This window comes from Schistocerca gregaria, chromosome 8, assembly GCF_023897955.1.
Source record: "Schistocerca gregaria isolate iqSchGreg1 chromosome 8, iqSchGreg1.2, whole genome shotgun sequence".
NCBI lineage: Eukaryota > Metazoa > Arthropoda > Insecta > Orthoptera > Acrididae > Schistocerca > Schistocerca gregaria.
The window spans coordinates 260,139,663-260,164,884 of record NC_064927.1 but is presented as its reverse complement, the minus strand read 5'-3'; the positions used below and the strand labels follow the sequence as shown (position 1 = coordinate 260,164,884).

At 39.0% G+C, this 25,222-nt stretch overlaps 1 protein-coding gene and 1 long non-coding RNA gene across 2 annotated transcripts in view; one reads left to right on the top strand and one right to left on the bottom strand.

The window, feature by feature from the left end:
* Positions 1 to 12,994: 12,994 nt before the first annotated feature.
* Positions 12,995 to 18,925, bottom strand: LOC126284973 (uncharacterized). The gene is made up of 3 exons (XR_007551586.1): positions 18,767 to 18,925; positions 16,392 to 16,549; positions 12,995 to 13,783 (listed from the first exon to the last, which is right to left on the bottom strand). It is a non-coding gene; the product is annotated as an uncharacterized LOC126284973 (long non-coding RNA).
* Positions 14,651 to 25,222, top strand: part of LOC126284972 (alpha-tocopherol transfer protein-like) — a 257,511-nt gene continuing 246,939 nt past the window's right edge. The window contains exon 1 of the mRNA XM_049984250.1: positions 14,651 to 15,165. Coding sequence (XP_049840207.1) covers positions 15,150 to 15,165 — 16 coding nt within the window. The 5' untranslated portion in view covers positions 14,651 to 15,149. The remainder of the gene's footprint in view (positions 15,166 to 25,222) is intronic.

The window sequence follows — 25,222 nt, the reverse complement described above, 5'->3', positions numbered from 1 at the left end:
TAGTCGCCTTGAAACCTGCAGCTCGGTTTTGGTATCCAAAAGCATTGTTTTCCATGTTTTCTCAGGACCTGACTCTGAACTAAATGATGCCTCCATAGGCCCCTTAGTACACACCGTAGACCACATCTAATGCAAAAAGAACCGACTGATCTGCTCCATTTCCCTAAGCTGGAGGAAGTGTGTAATGTTTAAACTTTGACCCTGTGCTGTAGGGTGGTTACAGTAGTGCGATCCTTCTGTTGTGTATTCAAATGGTCACTTGCCCAAGTGTCCTCCAGAACACTTGAGCTTGCCTTTCTCCCACGAACAAAGCCCGAGGTATGAGCCTCCGAAAAATTCCGCTTTTATGCACGGCGTTTTGGAACATACACTGACATAGCAAAACATCGGGACGTCAAGAAGGATTGTGCCGCGTAAACGAAAATTGGTAAGCGTATTTCAACATCTGAAAGATGATGTCCAAACAGATTTCTCACTAGTCTTAAGAGTGGCGATAGTAACGCAAATACGTGCTGGCAAATCAGGTTTGGTTGAAAAATATGCTGTAATGGTTGTCAGAGCTTGTTTGTTACCTTTGAGACTGGACGTGGTGAGGTGATATTAGTTAAGGCTGCCCATAAGGCGACTAAGATGCTTTTATCAACACTTGACTGAGTTTGGACGATGTCACGTAACAGGGCTACGAGGAGCTGGATGTTCCCTCTGCGTTTGCAGGAATGTAGCCACTGTACACGATTGCTTGCAGCGGTCACGAAAAGCCTGGACTCCGGATGGCCAGGTAGTACGACTGAGAGGGAAGACCACCGTGTTGGGCGTATGACACTGGCGCATTGGCTGCATCTGCAGCACCAATTTGAGCAACATTTGGCACCACTATGACATAACGAACTGTTACAAATCTGTTACTTCAAATACAGCTCCGAACCAGAAGCCCTGTATCGTGCATTCCGCTGACCCCAAACCACTATAATTTGCGACTTCAGTGGGGTCAAGCGAGAATTCATTGGAGGGCAGTGTGGAGCTCGTTGTGTGATAAAAGCTGGTTCTGACTTGGTGCCAGTGATGGCTGTGTGTTGTTTAAGACAAGGCGAGCTGAGTGCCTGCAACGAACCCTTCTGTGTGCTAGAGACAATGGACCTACACCTGGAGTTATGGTATGGGGCGCAATTTCATATGATAGCAAGAGCATTCTCGTGATTATCCCACGCACCCTGACTGCAAATTTGTATGTCAGTCACGCGATTCGACCTGTTGTGCTGCCATTCATTAATAGTATTCCAGTGGGTATTTTCCAAGAGGATTATGCTCGCCCATATACCGCTATTGTAGCTCAACAAGCTCTACAGAGAATCAATATGTTGCCTTGGGCTGCTTGATCACCAGATCCCTCCAATCGAGCACATATGACACACCTTTGGATGAGAACTCCAGCGCCATCCACAAACAACGTTAACCATCCCTGTACTGACTGACAAAGTGTCCGCCCCCGGTAGCTGAGTGGTCAGCGCAACTCAATGTCAATCCTAAGGGCCCAGGTTCGATTCCCAGCTGGGTCAGAGATTTTCTCCACTCAGGGACTGGGTGTTGTGTCGTCCTAATCACCATCATTTCATCTCTATCAATGTGCAAGTCGCCGAAGTGGTGTCAAATCAAAGGGCTTGCACCCAGCGAACGGTCTACCCGACGGGAGGACCTAGTCTCACAACATTTACATTTTACTGACAAAGTGCAACAGGCATGGAATTTCATCCTGCAAACTGACATCTGGTACCTGTACATCACTATGCATGCACCTTTACATGCTTGCATTCAACATTCTGGTGGTTAAACTGATTGTCAATGCACCAACATTTCACTACATCAATGGTTTACCTTGCATTTAAATTAACCTGTGCTCTTGCAGTGTTCATTTAAATATGTACCTAGACAAATGTATTCCCAAAATGTTGTTGCTCTGCAAGAATTATCTTTTTGGTGCTGTGACTTTTCTTGTTAGTTTATTAGGTAGCACATGCTATTGCATGCGTACCAATAATCATTCATTCAGAGTGGTATGTTGTAGCAAATGGTTCATAGCTTGCATGTGTTATATTCATATACAGAGAAACAAATGTGTATCGTAGCAAAGCTGTGTGGATGTGTATGACACACAGTTGGAAAATCTTAATAGAGGAGTTTGGAAGCATCTGCAGTATGGTATTACAGGAAAATGCTGAAAATTAAATTGATTGATAAGATAAGAATGAAGGATGTCCTCTGCAGAATCAGTGAGGAATTGAAAATGTGGAAAACATGGACTACATGATGGGACAAGATGACAGGGCATGTGCAACACTAAAGGAAACTGTAAAGAGCAAACAGTGTAGGGGAACATCAAAGCTGGAATATATACAACAAATAATTGAGATATTTGTTGTAAGTACTGCTCTGAGATGAAGAGGTTGGTACAAGAACCGAAAGCATGATGGTTGACAAAATGAAAGTCCTAAAAAAAGAAAGCTGAGAAGTTGTATTTAGCCAAATACCCACAAGGAGGCATCCAGTGCACAAATTGTTCCCTAGATTGTTTCAGCAGTTAAGGGAAACAAGGCAAGTGACATGGGCGGGGAAAGGGAATCACAGATTCTTGCAATCTCTCTCCTCCCACTGTCAAATCTAAGTTGATGTCACTACTACCTTTAACACGTTATAGCCTCCTACAATTATAGTAACAATAACAATAAAATATATTACATGGTGAAACTTGGTTTACATCAGTCAGTACATTGCTTTTGCATAACTTGCTTAAAACTCCATTTTATTGAACTGCAGCATTTGTAAGGTATACATCCAATAGTGTGAGACGTAGATATAGTCTGCAAATTATTTAAGAACTATAGTCCTAATAGCAACAAATTTTCATATTTTACAACATCCAAATAAAATCAAAGTATGCACTCACCATGATCAGTGTTTCACTCAGTAGTACCATTATGATCATAGATCTACAAAATACAGCTATGTGAGTTGAAAATGAGCAGAATACCTACTGTTTCATTCAGACTCTTCCAACTACATTCTGGAAATCAGTCTCTTTCTGCCTAAGTTTATTCAGCTTCCTGTGGTTTAACAAGCATACCTGTGGACTCTTGAACAGTGATGAATTTAATTAACTTTTCATAACTGGGATTCACAGTCATGTGAAATTTCTTGAAAGACATCATGTTTATGCCAGGAGGCTTTTTATTTCCACTACTGCAATTTCAGGCTTAGGCCATTATTAAGTGCAGCTGAATTTACAAAAATTGTTGTGTATTTTGACATTCTGCCGATTACACAGAATAAAAAATGCAGCTATGAAACCATGTTTACTTACATGTTTTGGCTTTAAGCCATGTCAAGCTGACACATTTATATGACATCACCATTTGCTATTATACACATTTGTAAGTAGTGCGAGCACACATGTCCATATATCACAAAACAGCACAGTCTGTACATACACATGTTCATTCCACCATCACTAGTAACTTTTGCACTAAACCACAGCTCCGAAATACTGTTTACAGGCTACTGGTAGCTGTTTTGGCACATAAAGGGATTACAGATAATATTTTTGTTCTGAGTACAGTCCAGCAAGCTTATGGAACATACCATAATTTCTTACAAAATGTACTCTTAATTTTAGATGGGTGTAGGAACAGGACATAATTTATTTCGTCATAAGTTTTTTAAAAATTTCATAGTTAAAATACAGGAAGGCTTTACATCGTTTAATTAAAACACAGTTGGCGTAACATTCTGCCAACTTTACACATATTCTAAGCACACAGATTGATTATTAACATATAGATACATCCAAGATGCAGCATTAAAGGTAATTATCATTACATAACTAAATTAATCATTCCCCTACTTCTTGGATACTCACCTGACAAGGACAACAGCAAACTGTACAGATTTCCACCAGTGACAAATCATTAGACAAGGAGAGTTCAATCAGCAGTTGATCAGTCAGACTGGAAATCAACATCATGCCTAGTGCAGTGTGGAATGTAGTGCAGAAACTGCAGCTACCTTCCTATCAATTACAAAAAGGGCAAGCTTTGCTGTCTTGTGTCCTCATGCTGTGTTGAGTAAATGGGTGCATGGTTGATCCCTACTTTCCTTTTCCTTCTCTTGACCAGAAACAGAATGTTCAATACTTACAATCGTCATCTATGAGCCGTTAACAATACCCATATTACAGCTATGAAGAGCTGCCAAGATAGATTTACGTTTAACTTATATGCTGTTACAAGAAATGACTGGTTCATTGGCTCTTACCTGCTTTCTCCTTCATTAAATGGACCCAAAAAATGCTTTTCTACAGAGACATGCTCATCCATGTCATTAGAAGATATGACACTTGATCTCCACGCAGATTATGTGATTGTAACATTGTTTGAACAGGTAAAACAGAAACTTCCTGGCAGATTAAAACTGTGTGCAGGACTGAGACTCAAACTTGGGACATTTGCCTTTCGCAGGCAAGTGCTCTACCAACTGAGATACCCAAGAACGACTCACACCCCATTCTCACAGTTTTACTTCTGCCAGTACCTTGTCTCCTACCTTCCAAACTTTACAGAAGCTCTCCTGCAAACCTTGCAGAACTAGCACTCCTGAAAGAAAGGATTTGCGGAGACATGGCTTAGACACAGCCTGGGGGAAGTTTCCAGGATGAGAATTTCACTCTGCAGCGCAATGTGCGCAAAGGTCCTGAGTTCGAGTCTCAGTCCGGCACACAGTTTTAATCTGCCAGGAAGTTTCATATCAGCTACACTCCACTGCAGAGTGAAAATCTCATTCTGGAAACATCCCCCAGGCTGTGCTAAGCCATGTCTCCGCAATATCCTTTCTTTCAGGAGTGCTAGTTCTGCAAGGTTCACAGAAGAGCTTCTCTAAAGATTGGAAGGTAGGAGACGAGGTACTGACAGAAGTGAAGCTGTGAGGACGGGGTGTGAGTCGTGCTTGGGTAGCTCAGTTGGTAGAGCACTTGCCCGCGAAAGGCAAAGGTCCCGAGTTCGAGTCTCGGTCTGGCACACAGTTTTAATCTGCCAGGAAGTTTCATATCAGTGCACACTCCACTGCAGAGTGAAAATTTCATTCTAGAAACATCCCTCAGGCTGGGGCTAAGCCATGTGTCAGCAATATCCTTTCTTTCAGGAGTGCTAGTTGTGCAAGGTTCGCAGGAGAGCTTCTGTAAAGTTTTGAAGGTAGGAGACAAGGTACTGGCAGAAGTGAAGCTGTGAGGACAGGGCGTGAGTCGTGCTTGGGTAGTTCAGTTGGTAGAGCACTTGTCCGCGAAAGTAAAAGGTCCCAACTTCGAGTCTCGGTCCAGCACACAGTTTTAATCTGCCAGGAAGTTTCATATCAGTGCACACTCCGCTGCAGAGTAAAAATCTCAATCAGGTACAACAGAATTTTGTGCTCTGATGTCATACCAGGATGGATAGGGTACACCACTCGGGCAACTGCTGTGGACGTAGCACATAATGGAAATGATGTAGATAAATAAAATAATTATGATAAGATTCGTCCATGAATTTTTATCATTGTGTCACCAGACAAATAGTAAATTTGAAATTTCCCTATTTTACAGCTTTCAACTTAGTTGTTATCAGACTTTCATTTTTTTTTTTTTTTCTATTCCGTACATTTGCTTTCCTTCATTAAATCTGGGTGTATGTATCATTATCACAGAATGATACAGTATGTCAAGATTCAGGGCCATTTTTAGATTCAAACTATACAAGTGGTTACTTGAGATGTCAAGCCCATAGGGTCACCACATGCACCAAAGTGCAACATGTCTATACAAGGAGCAGAAACTGACACGGGATGCGAAAACATTCCAGTAAGCATGAGTCTGCATAAGAGCTGTTTGTGAATAATTGTGAATGTCCATTTATTTTTAAAGTTCTTACAAAGTGTACAAGGAAAAGCAACTAATTTCTTATGGGAATTGGGGGAGGGTGAAAATTGATATGTTGCTTGTGTGGAAAAGTTTTCTCAAACTGCCCTGTCTAAGCTGTGGCTTAGTCATTTCTCTGAGTACCCTTTCTTCCAGGAGTGCTAGTACCAGAAGAGCTTCTGTGAAATTTGGGAGATGTACTGCAGAAGTGAAGTTGTGAGGCAGAGTCATGAATCATGCTTAGATAGTAGAGCACTTCACCCATGAAAGGCAAAGCTCCCATGTTCAGCTCCCCATCTGGAACAATATTTCAATCTACCTAACAGTTGCTAGCTTGAGGGTTAGCTGATGATGCACAATTCACTCTCCACTTCAAACACTTACTTTCACCATAGTAACAGAACCAAGATATCTTCAACATAGCAATTATTTCTAGATCAACTGTTCATCACTCTGTCAACAGAATATAGTTTGGAGTGTACAAGTGGCAAAGAAATAGCTGAAGGATAGACAGTCATGGGTAAATCAGGCAGAAAACTTCAGTTCATTGGTAGAGTACTAGGAAAATTCAACCAGTCTGATAAGTGTAAGTAGCAGTCTTCGAAAGGGAGGTAAGAAGGAAATGACAAGTATTTTGGACAGGTCAGGAAAACTGCTGGGGAATCCTGTGGATGCCTTGGGCAGATGGAGGGAATATTTTGAAGAGTTGCTCAATGTAGATGAAAATACGATCAGCAATGTTTCAGATTTTGAGGTAGAATGGGATAGGAATGATGATGGAAATAGGATCACATTTGAGAAAGTGGAGAAAATGGTCAATAGATTGCAGTGCAATAAAGCAGCTGGGGTGGATGAAATTAAGTCGGAACTCATAAAATACAGTGGAATGTCAGGTCTTAAATGGCTACACAGGATAATTGAAATGGCCTGGGAGTTGGGACAGGTTCCATCAGACTAGACAAAAGCAGTAATCACACCAATCTTTATAGCTGAGACGTTCCACAGTTTACACACTCTCCAGGCGTGTGTTTTTGGGAGGCTGCATGCCAATGAGTGAACCACTCTTTGTTCATTTTGAAATGACACATCTAATTTCAGAACTACCCAGGTATAATTATTTCCCTTTGCAATAAGAGAAGTGTAACCAGCTAATTATAGGTGTGAGCAACTTGGCTTCAGATCATTTACAAAGATCCCTCAGTTATTTCTGATATTATGCTTACGCTGGATGGAGACCTTTTAACCAGAACAATAGGTTCAGGTCTGCCTGTTGTAAAGTTCCCAATGTAGTCAAATATAGGCTGAACTAGATGACCAACAACAAAATTTTGAATATCCTTCAGGGTTATTTTCTGAGTATTTGGGCATTAGGAATCCATGGTCTCTAATAGCTCACTACAGAGTAATAACACAACTATGATTTTTTCATTAACTGTCCCAATTACTTTGTTTCTGTGAAAATACCTCCAAAATAGTAATAAAATACGGTAATTTGCTATACCCAATGGATTTCTTCTTCAGGGGCATGGAAGAGCCTAGTTTACAAGACTCTGGCAAATACTCAAATGGATTTGGTTACTAGGATTATCACAGCTGCACAAGTAATACACCAAACTCCTAGGATTCTGGAATGTGTAGGATAGTCAATGATGCATTGCTGTACACGCCGTGTGTTAATTGTGGTCAACATTTTGGACAACACCTGTAAGTGAACAATCCTGCATTTGTTATATATTGTATTGTACATAGATAGAACAGACTGAACAACAGTGATAGAAGTGTATGTGTTTTACCTGAGAGTTGTATTTCTCTCTGTTTTGCATTTTACGTTTTTGTGACTGCATAATACAAGCTATTTCAGTGTTGTAATGGTGTTTTCACAAAAACAAAGATAACTGGGATAATAAATGGCATAAATAATTATTATATTGTTAGTCCATAAAGAGCCCCTCGAAACCACACATTTCTTCTATCAAAATAGCCAACCTCCAAAATTTCATCACTGCAGTTCTCTTCATAATGTATCTAAAACATGGGGTATATTTTGCTTAAAATACCAGTCATAAACTACACAGATGATTTTTTAGAAGCATCACAATCTGGCAGACATCATGAACTTATCATTCGCATATTTATACAAAACCCAAAAGAGCAGTGTAATTCAGAGAACTGAGATGCAAATATCGATTCAGGCTGTTGTGGTCTTTAGTCCTAAGACTAATTTCATGTAGGTTTTCATGATTGTCTACCTTGTACATGTCACTTCATCTTGGCATAAATACTGCAATTTACATCTATTTGAACCTGATTGCTGTAGATGAGTTTTGATATTCCACATTAAGTTTCATCTCCCATGCTTCTTTTCAACGCCAAATTAATAAAAATTTTAAGCCTCAGGATGTGACCTACCAGCTGTTTCTTTCTTTTACACAATTTGGACTCTAAATTAATTTGTCCTCTATTTCATTCAGTATCTCTTTGGTTACTTATCTAATCTATCCACCTAAGCTCCAGCAGTCTTCTGTAGCTCCACATTTCAAAAATTTCTATTCTATCTCCATCAGTATTGTTTATCACACTTGTTTCGTTTCTGTATATGGCTGCACTCCAGACAAATACTTTCACACAAAAAAAAAAAAATGCTAGTACCAAGATTTAGTGTGTTTTTCTTTTCTGAAAAGCTTTCCTTGCTGTTACAATATGTCAATCTACTTATATTTTATATCATCAATAGTTCTGCTGTTCTCAACTACTTTGATCAAGCAAGGAGGCACACTGGTTAGCATACTAGACTCACATTCAGGAAGATGGCAGTTCTGATCCGCATCTGGCCTCCAGATTTAGGTTTTCCGTCATTTTGCTAAATAACTCCTGGGATGTATCCTCTGAAAGAGGCTGGCTACCTTCCTTCCCTATCCTTGAAATATTCCAAGTCTCTAATGACTCCAGTGTCAACAGAATGCTAAACCCTAATCTTCCTTCAACTATTTTGCTACCCAAATAGAAAAACTTGTCCGCCACTTTCTGTGTCTCATTTCTGAATCTAATTCACTTAACATTATTGATTTAATTTGACTACATTAGACTATTTTTACTTTACTTTTGCTGATGGTCATCCTGTAACCTTCAATGAATTAAATTCATCTCCCAAGTCCTTTGAAGTCTGTCAGAAATATAATCTCATAGGGAAACCTTGAAAGTTTATATTTCTTCCCCTTGAACTTTAATTCTCTTGCATAATTACTTCATGGGTCCCTTCACAGTTTGCTCAAAATACAGACTGAGTTACACTGTCTTCAACAGTGCTGCTTCCCACCAAGAAGTGGACAGACTAGGTGTAATCGACACTATTAGTGTTACCAGTGATGCTTTCTTCATTATCTTTCTCTGAAAACAGTCAGGCTTTTGGGTCATTTAAAGTAAGGTAAGTCACTTATATTATTTTAGTTGCTTCACTTTTATATAGAGCAATAGGTTTTTGCAATTAGCTAATTCCATATTTTATGCACAGTATAACAACTAAAACCAAAACACTGCAAATCGTTTTATGCAGAAAATTAATATCTGTTATTCTGTTCTTCTGCAATGGTTTTCAAGAGCTTCAAGATGTCAACAAAATACACATGGAAAACAGAGGAACAAACATGAGACTTTGTTGTGATGCAAAAGGCAATTGAAGCAATAAAGAGTGATATAATGTCTTTTTCAGCAGCAGCCAAGTCATTCAATGTTCCATGTAATACACTAAAACAAAGAGTTATAGGGAAAAATAGAGATTCAGTTGGCAGTAAAAAGGTTACGGGTAGCTCAAGGGCAGTTTCCAGTGACGAACAAGAGCAAGAAATCCTTAATTACATTTTTTGAAATGGAAAATGGGATTTTATGGAATAACAGTGAATGACCTGAGGCAATTAGCAATCAAGTTGGCAGAGGGTAACAAAATACCGTGTTGTTTAAACAAAGAGTCTCAAATGGCAGGCAAAGATTTGGTGGTATGCTTTAGAAAACAGCATCTTAATATTAGACTTAGGAAGACAAAACCTGCCTCTTCTGACAGTTCAGCCCAAGGACAGCAAAGCGTTTGCACTCTGCTGAAACGTCTGAGTTCAGCTACGTATGCTATTAGGGTTATTGCAAATTTTGGTGACAAGAATCTCAGTAAATTAGCTTACTATGCCTACTTTCATTCACTGCTTTCGTATGGCATCATATTCTGGGGTATTTCATCATTGAGTAGAAAAGTATTCATTGCTCAAAAACGTGTAATCAGAATAATTGCTGGAGCCCACCCACGGTCATCCTGCAGACAACTATTTAAGGATCTAAGGATATATATTCACTTATGAAATTTCCTTCTTCTCACTGGCTGAATTTTTAGATATAAATTAAGGGAGGAGAAGGAAAAAAAACTAGCTTAAACATTAGTGTCATGCAATATTTTGTGTAATGTAATATCTTGTACAGACATCTTTTATTAACCTGACACGTTCCACATCATTACGAAGTGTCGTATTCATGATCTATGGAACAAGTATTAATCTAATTTAATCTAATGTACTCATAGGAAGACAACAAGTCAGAGCCACTACATCATCTGATAAAGGTTCGGCATCAACATTTATAGTGTACATGTCTGCAGGAGGAAATTTCATTCTGCCTTTTGTAATCTTCCCTGGGTGAAGAATGAAGGTTGAATTTAAAAATGGGTCTCTGCCACGAACTGAATTTGTGTGCCACTCTAACCGATGGTTGAATAGAGCAAATTTTTTGGGTTGTTTTGAACATTTTTTTAACAAGCAAAATCAACTGCTCAAGGTCTAATTATACTAATCTTAGATGGTCACTTTACCCATACTAAGAACATAGGCTTCATTGACAAGGCCATGAAAAATCATACAACTGTTTTGTCCTTGGCCCACACTGTAGTCACAAGCACCAACCTTTTTATGTGGCATTCATGTCTCCTTTTAAAAACCTTCTACATACAAGCGTGTGAAAAATTTCTTTGCCATAATCCAGGAAGAACTATTACACAGTTTCAAATATGTGCTCTCTTGGATGAAGTGTTTCTTCATGCAGCCATTTCAGTGAAACCAGTCAATGGCTTTAGAAAGTGTGGAATTTTTCCTCCATATCCTAACATGTTTGCTGATGAAGAGTACACTGCAGCGGAGGTTGCTGATATTCCTTTTGGTAGGGGCACTAATATTGGGCCTTGTTCAAATATAGGTCCTTCTCATTGCAAAACTGCTGAGTCTTCTGCAAATGCTGGTTCTCTGGACATCAAACTATCGTGTCTTCTTCAAATAGACCTACTGCTTCATTTCCGGAACCAACTTATGAGGATGTCTTCAAGTGCAGGCTGCCTTCAAAATATAGGTGATAAGCCTTCTCTAACAAAAGGTTTCCATCAGGGTACGATCACTGAAGAACGTCTCTCCAAGTACCCACCAGGTGGGTTCCGCACAAGCCCAGTCAATGTAAAACCTTTGCATAAGAAGTAAAGTGTGAATCAAAACTAGGAGTGAAAGAGGAAAGACTGCTGTAATCACAGCAAGTTTTTATAACAATGTGTTGGCTGAAGCTAAAAGATGAAGTATGGAGAGCTTTTAATGAAAAATAGGAAGTACGAAGAAAAACAAACAGATAAGGCCAATATTCTACAATGTAAGGCAACATCAAATGTGGCTAAGAAGCTAAAAGTGGAACCAAATGCTACACAAGTTCTTCTAAGCAGAAATTTTTTGAAGAAGAAATGGAAGAAGAAAATTCCACTTTTGAAGACAGCCAGACAGACTCCTTTTCCTGCAAGGAAATGTTTTCTAGATCTAAATAAAATTAAGGATGAATAAGACATCAGAGCTGTAAATGCGGGGCTTGTGAACTGTGCACTGGGTGTGATGAGGATGATGACAACACGAATTTTGCATATGACTTAATTTTGTTTCTGAATGGATAAACTGAGAATGAGTTAAACTGAATACTAACCCATAGTAAACTGTTGATTTCTTCATTTACAGAATGAGATGTATGTGCCACAAAATTCTGTTAATAGCAATGGTTTAATGAATATTCAATTTCACTTAGAGTGGTCATTTTACCCCACCTTCCTCTAATTGACAATATATTAGAACTCAAGAAGATAACAAAAGTATTAAAAAGGATGCAGAGATCTGATCCATGTATTGTGAGACTATACTTGGCTTTCTTTTCAGAGAATCCTTTGCAAAAGCCAAACTGAAAGGCAGTTAATGTGTTGTTCTATGAAAAATGAGTCTGTGTTCTATTGTACACCACTTTCTCAAATGTTGTAAGAAGTCTGAGAAGAGGCAGGTGAGTCTGAAATCAGAGGTTATTTGATTGCCTGCATTTTTTGTAGGAATTTCTTGGTTTATATACCGAAGACCCTCAGTAAATATGCCTTGTGCTATGCAGCGGTTACAAATATGGGTCAATGAGGATCTCATAATGTGAATACAAGTTTTTAATAAACTTTTAAAAAAAATTTAAAAGTAAGAAGAATTACTGCTTTCACAACATAATTTCTGTAATTTCTTTGAAGCTATATTTCTGACACTAATTCCTGCTGGTGGTTAAAACAGAGAGTGCTGGAGTAAATCTAATACAGTTTAATTTGATTATTTATGAACAGGTGCTATGTCTGCTGCCAACTGTGTAATAATGACACATCGTTTTTGCTTTGGTATTTCAGTGTTTTATTCCTATGTAGATTACGTATATTTTAGCCCTTTTGATAAAGAACAGAACAATATTGTGGTACAGTCTAGTTGTTACAAAATAGTTTAAAACATATGTTTTATCCATCCATTCTCCCTACTTCTATTTCATTTTACCCTCATTTGTTACAGAGAAAAACAGGATTCTAAACGCTGAAGCAACATGTTTAAGAAAGAATTCAGTTTGACACTAACTTAATCTCTGTAAATCACTTTCCAGTACTTCTCTGAGAAGTTTTCTCTCAACTTTATGATCAAGAAATTCTCTAGAAACTACTTTTATAAACTGAATCTAACAATCTGGTGTGTTTTATTGCCAGTATTTGATCATCATTGCTAGATAAAACATTTGTTATTGCTCTTCCATCTTATAAGCGAGGGTATTTTTTGGTCTAATAACTTTTTGTATGCACTATGTCCTTCATCCATATCAGGGCTTTTACATTGGGAAGTAATTCAAAGCTAGACAATAATGACTCTGTATTGCACTAATAAGTATGATTAGACAGGAAATAATATTAAAGTCTCCACAAAGACAAAGTTTTGACTACCTCTTTTTCTAAGTACTTGATTAAAGTTAAGACAAGTCTTGTTGATAGTCTGAGAAATGTCAGTACTTACAGTTTGTGTGCTTGCAGATCAAACTGCTGTTATATTGTAATCAAAGACTTGTTCAACAGAAAATCCCTGAACTTTTGGATACTGAGAGTTTAATGTAAGCCACTTCTCATTTTTACAGATCCTATGATATTAACATGTAATAACTACAAGCTCTGTTAAATTTCAGTGATTTCTAATTGAAGTTCAATTAATGACAACACAGCTACTGATATTCCATGTTCCCTTTAATTTTCCTGTACTTATATCAAAAGTTCATCCTTGTTATTCCTCGAGATTCTTATATTTTGGTCCAAGTTCTGTATTTTGGTTTCTTAATTGAATTGTTTCAACTGCATATTTGCTTTGTAGTTCTGTCTGTCAGAGGAATTCACTAAAACAAGACCAAATAGGTACATTGGAAATCACTGGTATGGAGTACCTGCAATGGTATGGAATACCCTTGGTTGGACTGAACTGAATGGTGCTGGCAACTGCCTGTTCCAATACTCTCCTGTCAAAAACATTAAGATGGAAGTTATATAACCTGTGATGATACCAAAGCTCTATACAAAAAATGTATATCATGAGTCCCATCAAATTATGAGTAAAACCAAATCACATATTATAAGATATAACAGAAAACTATGTTTATTCATTCAACATACAGGAATGAAAGTATGCAGTCACATTGTGACATACATAGCCAGCCAGCTCTCCAAGAAATTCATGATTCAACTGAAACAATTTTGTTTACATCATTACAAGTGCTGAATTTCTAGTTACAAAATTTTAGGTTTTCATTGAAATTCAGATATTTTCTCAGTGCTTACTTTATGTTCTGTATACAATCATGTAGCTGCAATCTTTATATACAATATGATTCTTTAGTAAACCAAAATAGAATAAAATAAGAAAGAAAACGTAAAGCTCCTGTGTTTTTGCATGTGCCTGTCAGCAACTCCGCACTTCTGCTATTTGGTCAGTGGTCTGCTTTGTTTTTAAAGTATTTACACTACCAGAATTTCCCATACTACATCAAATGTTGTAGGTCAGATGATTGCACAACTGGCTTTTTCATTTTTGTATCAGTGCAATTTGATATTTTTCTATGGTCATTTACCTGTATTAACAAATGTCTGATACTCCATTTTATATAAAATTTAACTCAATTTTTTTAATGTGTATTGCCTTTGAACTGACTTATCACCACTGCAAAAATGATTCCTAGGCCAAATAAAAATGAAATAAAATGGAAAGGGAGTATTTTCTAAAGATATTAATAAACTAAGACTGATTTATTGATTGAAAAACCAGTGTGGTGATATACTTTCCTTGTTAGGTAATATGACCAATTTTATGTATTAGTCTTTGTTCATGAACATGTAATGCTATATCAGGTCCCCACTTCCCTTTCTTTCCCCCTTCCTGCTTTCCCCAGCCCACTTGCCAGATGTCCAGCAGTGGCTCAGGAAGAGGAGTGGGGGGAAATGAGGTCCAGTTGAGAAGCAGCAGCAGAAAGCACAGGTAGGGGGAACTGGAGAAAGAAGAGACAGGTGTACTGTAGCCTGCACTGGGCAAGGGGGTTTGGCACTCTGTGTGGAGGGGGCGCTGGAAAGCTGGAGTTGTATAACATAGAAGGACAGAAGTGGGCAGTGTTGCACAAGCAAGAACGCCTGGCATCCGAGGAGCTCAGTAGCTGTCAGTGTGTAAAGTCAGGGCAGACAGTTCAGAATGTTTTGGTGCAGCTGGTGAAGCGCTTCCTGTATCAGCTGCATAAGGAACTGCACCTGATTAACACTAGGTTTTGAAAATGTGCATTTTAGCTCAGTGACAAAAGGAATATATTTTCTGTGCATCAGCAAGATATCTCAGTCATCATGACCGGCACAGCAGGTAAACAATACTATATTCCTTTACTTGTAACAATATGATAGTTGAAATTGAAGATGCCAGTACACAATACATCCTCATGAGTTTAAATGCTACAATGTGCCCTCATCATTCTTTCACTGGCACATAATTCATTTCAATATAAGAAAAAATGTGATCTTATGAATAGCATGAAAGTTTTTAAGCATGAGTGTAAAAATGTATTTCTTATCATTTCCCCTTCTCCTTGTCTTATTTTGCTCCTGCATGGAATGAAAGGAGCAATTTAAGCCTTTTATAATTTATATTCAAGTGCACAAAACTGTGGACTTTTACTCATGTACAGTGAGGTTTTGCATTACAACACTTGTTAAGTATTTCCATCCAAATGAAATATTTGTGAGATAAATTCTCAGCAGCAAAAATAAATATGAATAAAATGTCTAGCATTGAGCTATCAAGAAATATATGGAACTGGTCTATAAAGGGACAAAAAATTAGAAGCGTAAACAACTTAAAAAATTTAGGAGTGCACTTGTTATTAACCACTCAAAAAATTATTTGATTGTGTAGGTATGATGATTGATGATTCTTGTTAACTTCATGACAAATAACAATGTTCATTGCTATCATGTTTCTGCAGTCACCAATGTAAATGGCTGTCATTATTTGTTCATTAACAGTGAAGTCATACAAATGTTAACCTAGATGTAATAGGGAAAGAGCAGTTATTAAGTATACAAGAGAGAGCAACTGCTTATCTCGAAGCACTGGTAGCAGCTTTTCTGCTAATCTTACTGTGTTAAATTTAGCCAGTGAAGGCAGAAATAATGTGTAGCAGTAAACAGTGGTTGTGTATTGGTAACACAGCACTTAGATTTATTTTCTAACAGTTGCTTCTCTTTTGTTAATCCCACATCCTGAAAATAATCTATCAGGATGTGATTTGTGGAACACATTAAATGATGAAAGAATGGAATCAGTAAGTTAATAGCCTTGCCATAGAATAATCAATCTGTCCTGTAACTTCTGTTTTTGAATGGTTTATCACTCATTAAATAAAACTCTTAGCACATTAGATCATAAGGGACATAAAAATACAACTTAATTTTTTGGTCAGGAAGTAATAAGAGACATCTATAAATAATAACATCAATACACTTTTGTTTATTATTTGATAATGAAATGAGCAAATATGAAAGAAAGAAAGTTTCACTAACAAGAGGGCAGAGTGACCCAATTTTGCAGACCTGTCAGCTGTAGAGGATGCTCGACAGTAGTGACACCGCAGTCTTGAGACAGCCCTGTGACCCACTTATTTGAATGGTCTGATGCACTGACAGCTCTCTCCACGTGGTCTCCCCACATAGCAAGCAATCTACTTCCTCCTTCACTACAGACTGTTCCGCTGCAAAAAAGGTCAACTGCACCACGATGCATAACATTTCTTACAAAATGGATAAAATTATTTTGTCAGAAGCTAATACAGAGAAAGATTTAGTGCAAGATTTATTTAGCACTAACATCACCTAAACACTTACATTCATCTTATCTGTCCCATTTATCTCTTACAAGGAAACATTTCTAAATAAATACATAAAGTGAGTCTATTACATTTCACAACTGCACACAAAAAACACCAGTATTTTGCCTTCAAGCTTGTTTTTCATCAGAACAAAGATGAAGAAATGTTTGTGCACATTTTTGTGTGATTTTAAACAATCTGATCCCTGTCCTGGTGAACAGAAGTTAGAAAACTCATAATTATAACCTTCATTTCAATATGTCAGTATTCCACTTCTCCCTTTTTTAAGGGAGGTGATGCTTTTGTTGTTTCAGGTTTTAATGACTGTAGATCTTGACATTTCTGCAGTTGTTCAAAGTGTATTCATTGAGTTCCTGTAGTTAATTAATTTCTCTTGCTACTTTTTTGAAAAAATATTTTTGGCACTACTAAGCATTTAACTGCTAACTTGTCGCCATTTGAAAACTTTCTGCTTCTTTCCTTTTTATCCAAGTCCTTTAGACTCAAAGAGCATCTTTTCTTGTCTTCTTGTTACTAAACAGGGAAACTACACACCCATTAAGCCAATCAATATGGTAGTCAATTTTTTTGCTGTCTATGTTATGATTCCATGTTTGTCTATAAAATAATTAACCACTGAAAAATTTAGACCTGTCTGATTACCGTGCAGATATTTCACTTGCTACCACTTAGGCTGTGGTGATTGAGAGCCATAATGACGTATCTAAAAAATTTGCCATATCGACATATCCTTTTCACCACGGTCTTAATGTTAAAGCTGGCAAATTGTTGAATGACTGTAAGAATGAGGTATTATTATTATCACAACTTGAATTTTGTGGTGGTAGTGAGTGTTTCTAGTGTTGCAAAATTTCTTTTGCCTTCATCTCAAAACATTAATTTCTATAGAAACAACATCATGACTCTAAACTGCTGTAGACTTATTGTCACTGCAGTGAGTTTATGTACACAACATCTGGATCGTCCCTGTGCAGCTGTATGAATACCACACATTTTTAATAAGAAAATTTGACACTTATGAGGAACACAATTTTTTTGGTTTGTTACCTCTTTTGACTAATGACAGTGAGACATGTATTTTTAATCCAAAAACCATTTCATTGAGAAATAGATAAATACACATTGGAAACCACTGTGAGAGACTGGAAAATTAATCAGGGAACACAACACCAAAGTGAAGTAATTATGATTGTCATGTAAATGAAATGGAAGTTGTAAGAACATGAAGGCAGATGAATGGATGATGGTAGATGAACCAAGAAAACTCTCTGCCAGATCCAAAGAGATGAGAAGAGAGCAAGATGATGACCTAAAAGACGGCAGGATAGAATGATTGGCTGAATTTTATTTGGTAATGTTAAATTACATTCTGTACAAAGCTTGTACTGTGGGTAGTTAATATTAGAATTTACATGTTTAGTTGAAGACCATAACGCATGAAAAAACTGCAGAGGACCCTGTTATTCGCCAACGAATGTCAATTGGTTGTTCTTGATGATAATGTTGACTAGGAATTGAACGTAATGGAACCACTAGTCTTCAGAGGAGGCCACCATACTGAAGTGCACCAATCAATCAAATTTTATTGTCGTTCAGCTCATAAAGCAATAGACAACGTCAAGATAACTTACATTTTTAATATTAATTACTAAATACAATTTAGTTTGGATTACATAAGGCCATCCGCTAGATACAGTGTTGAAAGAAAGTATTTTCAATTTCAAAAAATTCGTCTACTGTGTAGAAAGTATTATTTACTAGTATCCTGTACAACTTATCTTTGAAGATATTGACAGGTAACTCTTTTAAATCTATACTTAACTTACTGTACAACTTAAGTGCAAGAACTAAATACGAATTCTGTGACTTGGATAGTCTTCAAGGAGGTTATGCAGTTGAATTGCATGGTTAGTTGCACCATACGGGTTAACTATAGTCGATTGACAAACGATGGTGTTTCGCGCAGGTCAAGGCACGGACGGTCCAGTTCCAAGAGACAGTAGGTGTACACGCATACACATGTTTTCGTTTGAGGAAAGCGTGTATCCTACAAATTATTAAGTAGAATTTGTCGCTTACCATCACCAGATATAACAACTTGCAACAGATGGAATAAAAACCTAAATAGCTCGCTATGATCACGTTTGATGCTCACTCTGGCTGCTACATTCACAGCAGAGTGCACAGGATACTATGTTTGTCGGAGGACGTCTGACGTAGATGCGCAGAACGAGTCTAAACATGCTCGCCATCATTTCTTACTCCAGCTGCAGCGAACCGCTAAGGGAGCGGAAATTGCGAAACTGAGGCGAGGAGTAGCAAAGTTTGGATGGGAGTCCAGAAAAGTTCGGGAAATTGTGTTATCCTGTTAGCTGCTTACCTACATCACGGTGAGCATTTCTTTTCTGGCCATGAAACCAGTAGCTAAATGTAGTAGAAGACTGTTTCCTACACGAAATCAAAAAAATATCAGCTACAGCGCTATTAAAAGTGTTTTACATAATGAACTCGTACGTCACCAGAAGTTGTTCAGCGATCGTTTCTGAGTGATTCCGCATAAGGCACCCGTGGTCTTCCACACATTGTGGTGTACGGGGTACCATACAGGGTAATAATGTAGTCATTATTCATCTGGTTCGTCACGCGAGACATCTTTATTTCTGTGAAAATATCTTCACGACGGTGAAAATGCTTGTAATGTGAAATCACTAAAATCTAAAATACAAAACACAGAGTAATGGGACAATCATCAGATACAAAATGACCGTGACGTGGTTGCCGTCGCTGCAGGAAAACTGAGCATACCCAGTCTTCCATTGTTGATTGAACCTGTACGTGAGGTAGGCTACATGTCAGGCAACTCTTGATCAGTAATATTAGATATATTGTGGTGTCTCACTGTTAGCGTAGAACTTAACATACCGGCAAAACCAAACCGCGAGACAACGCAGCAGAACTGACAACAAGTTTGAGGGCGAAGAGTAAATTAAGCATTATTATTGCCCACAGCGAGTACCGTGAAATTGTTTCCAAACAAGACGCACAGCACACACCTTTGAAAATTACATTCTTGTGCAGAAATTTTTAGTGTAATACTGATACAAATATAAAGTATGAATTAACGAGCCACCAAATACCACGGGTGCTTTACACCAAAATACTTTTAAAATACCCTTGGACAACTTCCGAAATTCCATCAATTGAATTCGGGTGCACCTCGTACATAAAAACAAAAACTACAACATGTTGTTCCTCTTTCTTGGGTATTTACTTAAGTTTTCATCTCAAAATCTTTCATTTCCGACAGTACTAATTTCCAGTAACTTTTTCTTTACGTTGTTATTGTTACTACTGAAGGCTGCATACGATTTTATCTCAGGTTGATTTCTATTCCTTTTATTGCATTTTTGGACATTTTAAGCGCATTTATTTCTACTAATCTTCGGATGGGCGCTGATAACCCCGTCGTTGACCGCACCTATACACACACACACACACACACACACACACACGGGCGCGCGCGCGCGCGCTCGTCATTGCTTAAGCTGGTGTCTATTGGTTAGCATATCGGTTTCTTATATCCATGGTCACGGCACGGCTTTAAACCCAACAGAGATGGATGGTTGTTTCTTCTTCCTCTTATCAGGTTAAGAAACAATACATCGCACACATTGTAATACAACAATATAGCCTCTAAAAAAAGCTATGGATTCATCTTTACTGCACTCAATGTAAAAATCAAACCTCGGATTTCGCGCCCAAATGTTTTACTAGTGAGGCAGTCGGGGAAATAAAATTGAGGTGAAACTGACCTCTGTCGTTTCGAACAACATCCGCGGCCGAGTTGACAATTGTATTATTGTCGTGCACTACAGTAGCTATCCCACAGTAGAGGGTCAAAATTTAAATATTATACGTTTCCTCCAGACCAGGGAAGTTGAGCAATTCGGTTGGTTCTTTCCTCTTTGGTGTGGTCTAGATTAGAGTTCAGCTTATGACGCCATCATTTTTTCATGCGCTGTTCCTGAGAGGACCCCGAAAAACAACGATTTTTGCTACGAAAAATACCAGTTGTGGGGATGACCAGCTATAATTTCTATTCAAAATATCAGTTGTGGGGATGACCAATTCTGTAATTTCTATTCATGGTAAAATTTCGAATCTTTTACAACATGTTCTTAAGATGATGTTCTCAGACAACTTTCAAACTTTTTTCGATATCAGTTACCGAGATCTAGGTTCAAAGTTACCGAACTTACGCACGTTAAATATACTCGTAGCGTCCGTTTGAAGCGTATATGTAGTTTTAACTGACGTAGTGAACACTGGCAAGGATTCTAAGGTCACCAAACTATGTTTTCAGTCAACATTTTTTCACCAATAATTATGACGTACTGTGCCTGTATGTTGAGCTGACTGAAGTCCGAAAACACCTCCTAGTATCTTGTCGGACCTCCTTTTTCTCAGCGTAGTACAGCAGCTCGCCGTGGTATAGACAACAAGTCGATGGAAGCCCCGCTGCAGAAATATGGAGCCATGCTGCCTCTGCATCCGTCCATAATTATGAAAGTGTTACCGGTGCAGGATTTTGAACACGAACTAATCTCTCGATGACGTCCCATAAATGTTCGATGGGATTCACGTAGGGCGATCTGTGTCGCCAAATCATGTTCTTCAAACCGATGTGGAACTACTGTAGCCTGGTTGCATGGTGCATTGTCATCCATAGAAATTCCATTGTTGTTTGGGAACGCGAAGTCTATGAATGGCTGCGGACGTTCTCCAAGTAGTCGAATATAACCGTTTCAATAATCGGTTCAGTTCGACCGGAGGACCCAATCCACCCCATGTAAAAACAGTCTACACCAGATTGCACAACACCTTGTTCACAACTTGCGCCCATGGCTTCGAGGGGTCTGCAATACACTCGAACCTTACCATCAATTCTTTCCAGCCGAAGTCGGGACTCATTTGACCAGGCCACGGTTTCTAGCCGTCTAGGGTTCAACTGATATGGACAGGAGCCCAGCAGAGGCGCTGCAGGTGTTGTGCTGTTAGCAAAGGCACTCGCGTCGGTCGTCAGCTACCATAGCCAATTAACGGCAGATTTAGCCGCACTGTCGTAAGGGATACCTTCGTCGGACGTCCCACCTTAATTTCTGCGGCTGTTTCCCGCGGTGTTGCTTATCTGTTAGCGCTGACAACTCTACGCAAACGCCGCTGCTCGCAGTCGTAAAACGAAGGCCGTCGGCCATTGCGTTGTCCATGGAGAGACGTAATGCCTGAAATTTGGTCTTGTCAGCATGTTCTTGATACTTTGTACCTCGGAATATTGAGTTGCCTAACGGTTGACATGTGATTTTGTCACAGACATCAAAGGACTTGGAAGAGCAGTTGAATGGAATGGACAGCGTCTTGAAAGGAGGATATAAGATGAACATCAACAAAAGCAAAACGAAGATAATGGAATGTAGTCGAATTAAGTCGGGAGATGCTGAGGGAATTAGATTAGGAAATGAGACACTTAAAGTAGTAAAGGAGTTTTGCTATTTGGGGAGCAAAATAACTGATGATGGTCGAAGTAGAGAGGATATAAAATGTAGACTGGCAATGGCAAGGAAAGCGTTTCTGAAGAAGACAAATTTGTTAACATCGAGTATTGATTTAAGTGTCAGGAAGTCGTTTCTGAAAGTATTTGTATGGAGTGTAGCCATGTATGGAAGTGAAACACGGACGATATGTAGTTTGGACAAGAAGAGAATAGAAGCTTTCGAAATGTGGTGCTACAGAAGAATGCTGAAGATTAGATGGGTAGATCACATAACTAAGGAGGAGGTATTGAATGGAGTTGGGGAGAAGAGGAGTTTGCGGCACAACTTTACAAGAAGAAGGGACCGGTTGGTAGGAAACATTCTGAGGTATCAAGGGATCAAAAATTTAGCATTGGAGGGCAGCGTGGAGGGTAAAAATCGTAGAGGGAGACCAAGAGATGAATACACTAAGCAGATTCAGAAGGATGTAGGTTGCAGTAAGTACTGGGAGATGAAGAAGCTTGCACAGGGTAGAGTAGCATGGAGAGGTGCATCAAACCAGTTTCAGGACTGAAGACCACAACAACAACAACGATTTCAGAAATGGAATGTCCCCTGCGCCTAGCTGCAACTACGATTCTGCGATCCAAGTACGTTAATTTCGGTCGTGGAGCCATAATCACATCGGAAACGTTCTCACATTAATCACCCGACTACAAATGACAGCTCTGCCAATGCAGTGCCCTTTTATACCTTGTGTACGCCTATCTGCCGCTATCTATGTATGTGCATATCGCTATCCTCTTATCGTAAATTTTGTCACCTCAGCGTGTAGCGGGCACTTCCCGCCTATACAAGTATGCCCAAAGTGGTACATGCCTGAAAAGAACTTAAAATGATTGTCAAATTCACTCACTCAAATAATTCTAATAATATTTTTGCACACTTATGATGCAAATCATAAGCCGGGCGTTTTCGACGGATTGTGAGCGGTGAGCGAACTATCCAGAAAAAAGTAAAGCAAACGACTTGTGTTAATCTCATATTATTCATACTTATTTGTTTGTATGGGACAAAGTATACAAATGTGTCGTAGTATATAAAAAACTGTCAGTAGTTTAGTGGTTTACAGAATCAGTCTTAAAGTAATATAAGCAGTGCAGCCTGGTGTAGGAAGCAAGAGAATGGAACCAGTGGAAAAAAGCTCCTCTCGCAGCACAAAAAGGCGAATTTGTTCCTCTTTAAAAGACTGACAGGAACGAGGGAACCAGCTGCCTCAATGCTCGTTCCACCTTCCTCATCAAATGTTTTGGCGTGCCATGATGCGAACATATTCGCGCTTTTTTGTGCTGAAAGAGAATAGCAGAGAGACAATGACTGTGTAAATAAAAGCAGTGTGCGTGAAAGAGAGGCGAGACTGTAAACATGAAAAATACAGATAAATGGAGGCCACACGTTGGTTTTGGGGTGGTGGGGAGGGGGAGGGGGGGGGGGGGAGGCTCGATTCTCGCAGATCGGCAAACGTTTACACGTAGGTATAGGGGAGGGCGCATTTTAGACCTGAATTTTAAACACTTCGGTGTAAGAGGACAATTAGTTGGACCCTCGAATTCTGAGCTGCTGAAGTATGATGGAGACAGTGGCAGTGGGAAAGAAACACAAAGGGAGACAGTGTAAGTGAGTGACGAGAGGTAACAGTGAGATATACCCGGAGAAAAAGGAGACAGCAGGAGAGAGATATATAGACAGTGGCATTATGAGAGAGGCGCCGACCGTGGAGGCTTACAAAGAGCGACTGGGTAAAAGGATTTAGAATGATCTGTGTTAAAACACGAATATGTTGGCATGCCAAAATTTTTGGTGATGAAGGCGGAATGAAGTTTCAGGCATCTGGTTCCCTTCTTTTCCGTCAGAATCTTTCAAAGAGGAACGCATTCGCCTTTTTTGTGCTCCGACGGGAGCGTTTTCCGTTATTAGATAGCGCGTAATACTTCGTTATTTTGTAACTGCTTTGGTATTGTTTTTGTAACAAATATCACAAATAGTTACTAAACCATCTTCTGATATGCTTTTTATATACACTGAGAACTGTAAATTCAGAGCAACAAACAGATTCTATGCTCATAGATTTCCGGAAAGCGTTCGATGTTGTACCACCGCTGTAGACTTAATAAAAATTCGGGCATACGGAATAGAATTTCAGTTATGTGGATGGATCGAAGACTTTTAGAGCGATACAATGAAGTAGTCACGTATGTCACATTTGGCCGAGAGTCCCGTTCTGGAGAATTCGGCCTAACGGTCCAAGTCTTTTTATTAGACGCAACTTCAGGCGACTTGCGCGTCGATGGTGATGAAATGATGAAGACACACACAAGCGCACGCACGCACGCACTCCCACACAAAAACACAGTCAAGAACGAATGGAAGTCCCAACCAGACAAGGTACTGAAACACGTGGAAGGGGGTGGGAGGGGGAGGGAGGGGGGGCTGATCGAGGGTCAGCAACCCTAACAACAAGACCGAGAGCTGTTGTATCCTTCACGGAGAGTGTTCGTCAGACACTGCAAACGACAGGAGTGTCGAAGGGAAGCGTGAAAGAGCCGTCCTGGTTCTTTCATATTGCTTTGACACAGTTGTGTACACTGTACGGGAAAGTTTCGTTGTCGACCAACTGTAGATGGATTCCAGATGACTTGATACATCATTTCTGTTTGCCGTGAAGCATGGCAGTTGCTTAAAATGTTTAACAAATGTAAGATAACGCGAATGAGTGGGAGAAACAGTCCTGTAGTGTTCAAATACAGCGTTAGTAGTTTACTGCCTCACTGTGCCACGTCGATTAAATTCAGTTCTTTTAACAGGCGAACACCTAAAAGCAATTGTAACAAAGTCGAATGGCGGCCTATAACGTGTTGAGAAAATTGTGGGATAGTACACAGGAGGCCACGCAGAGAACTCGAGACCGAAATGTTGAGAGAAACATCGTCATTAGTTTCAATTC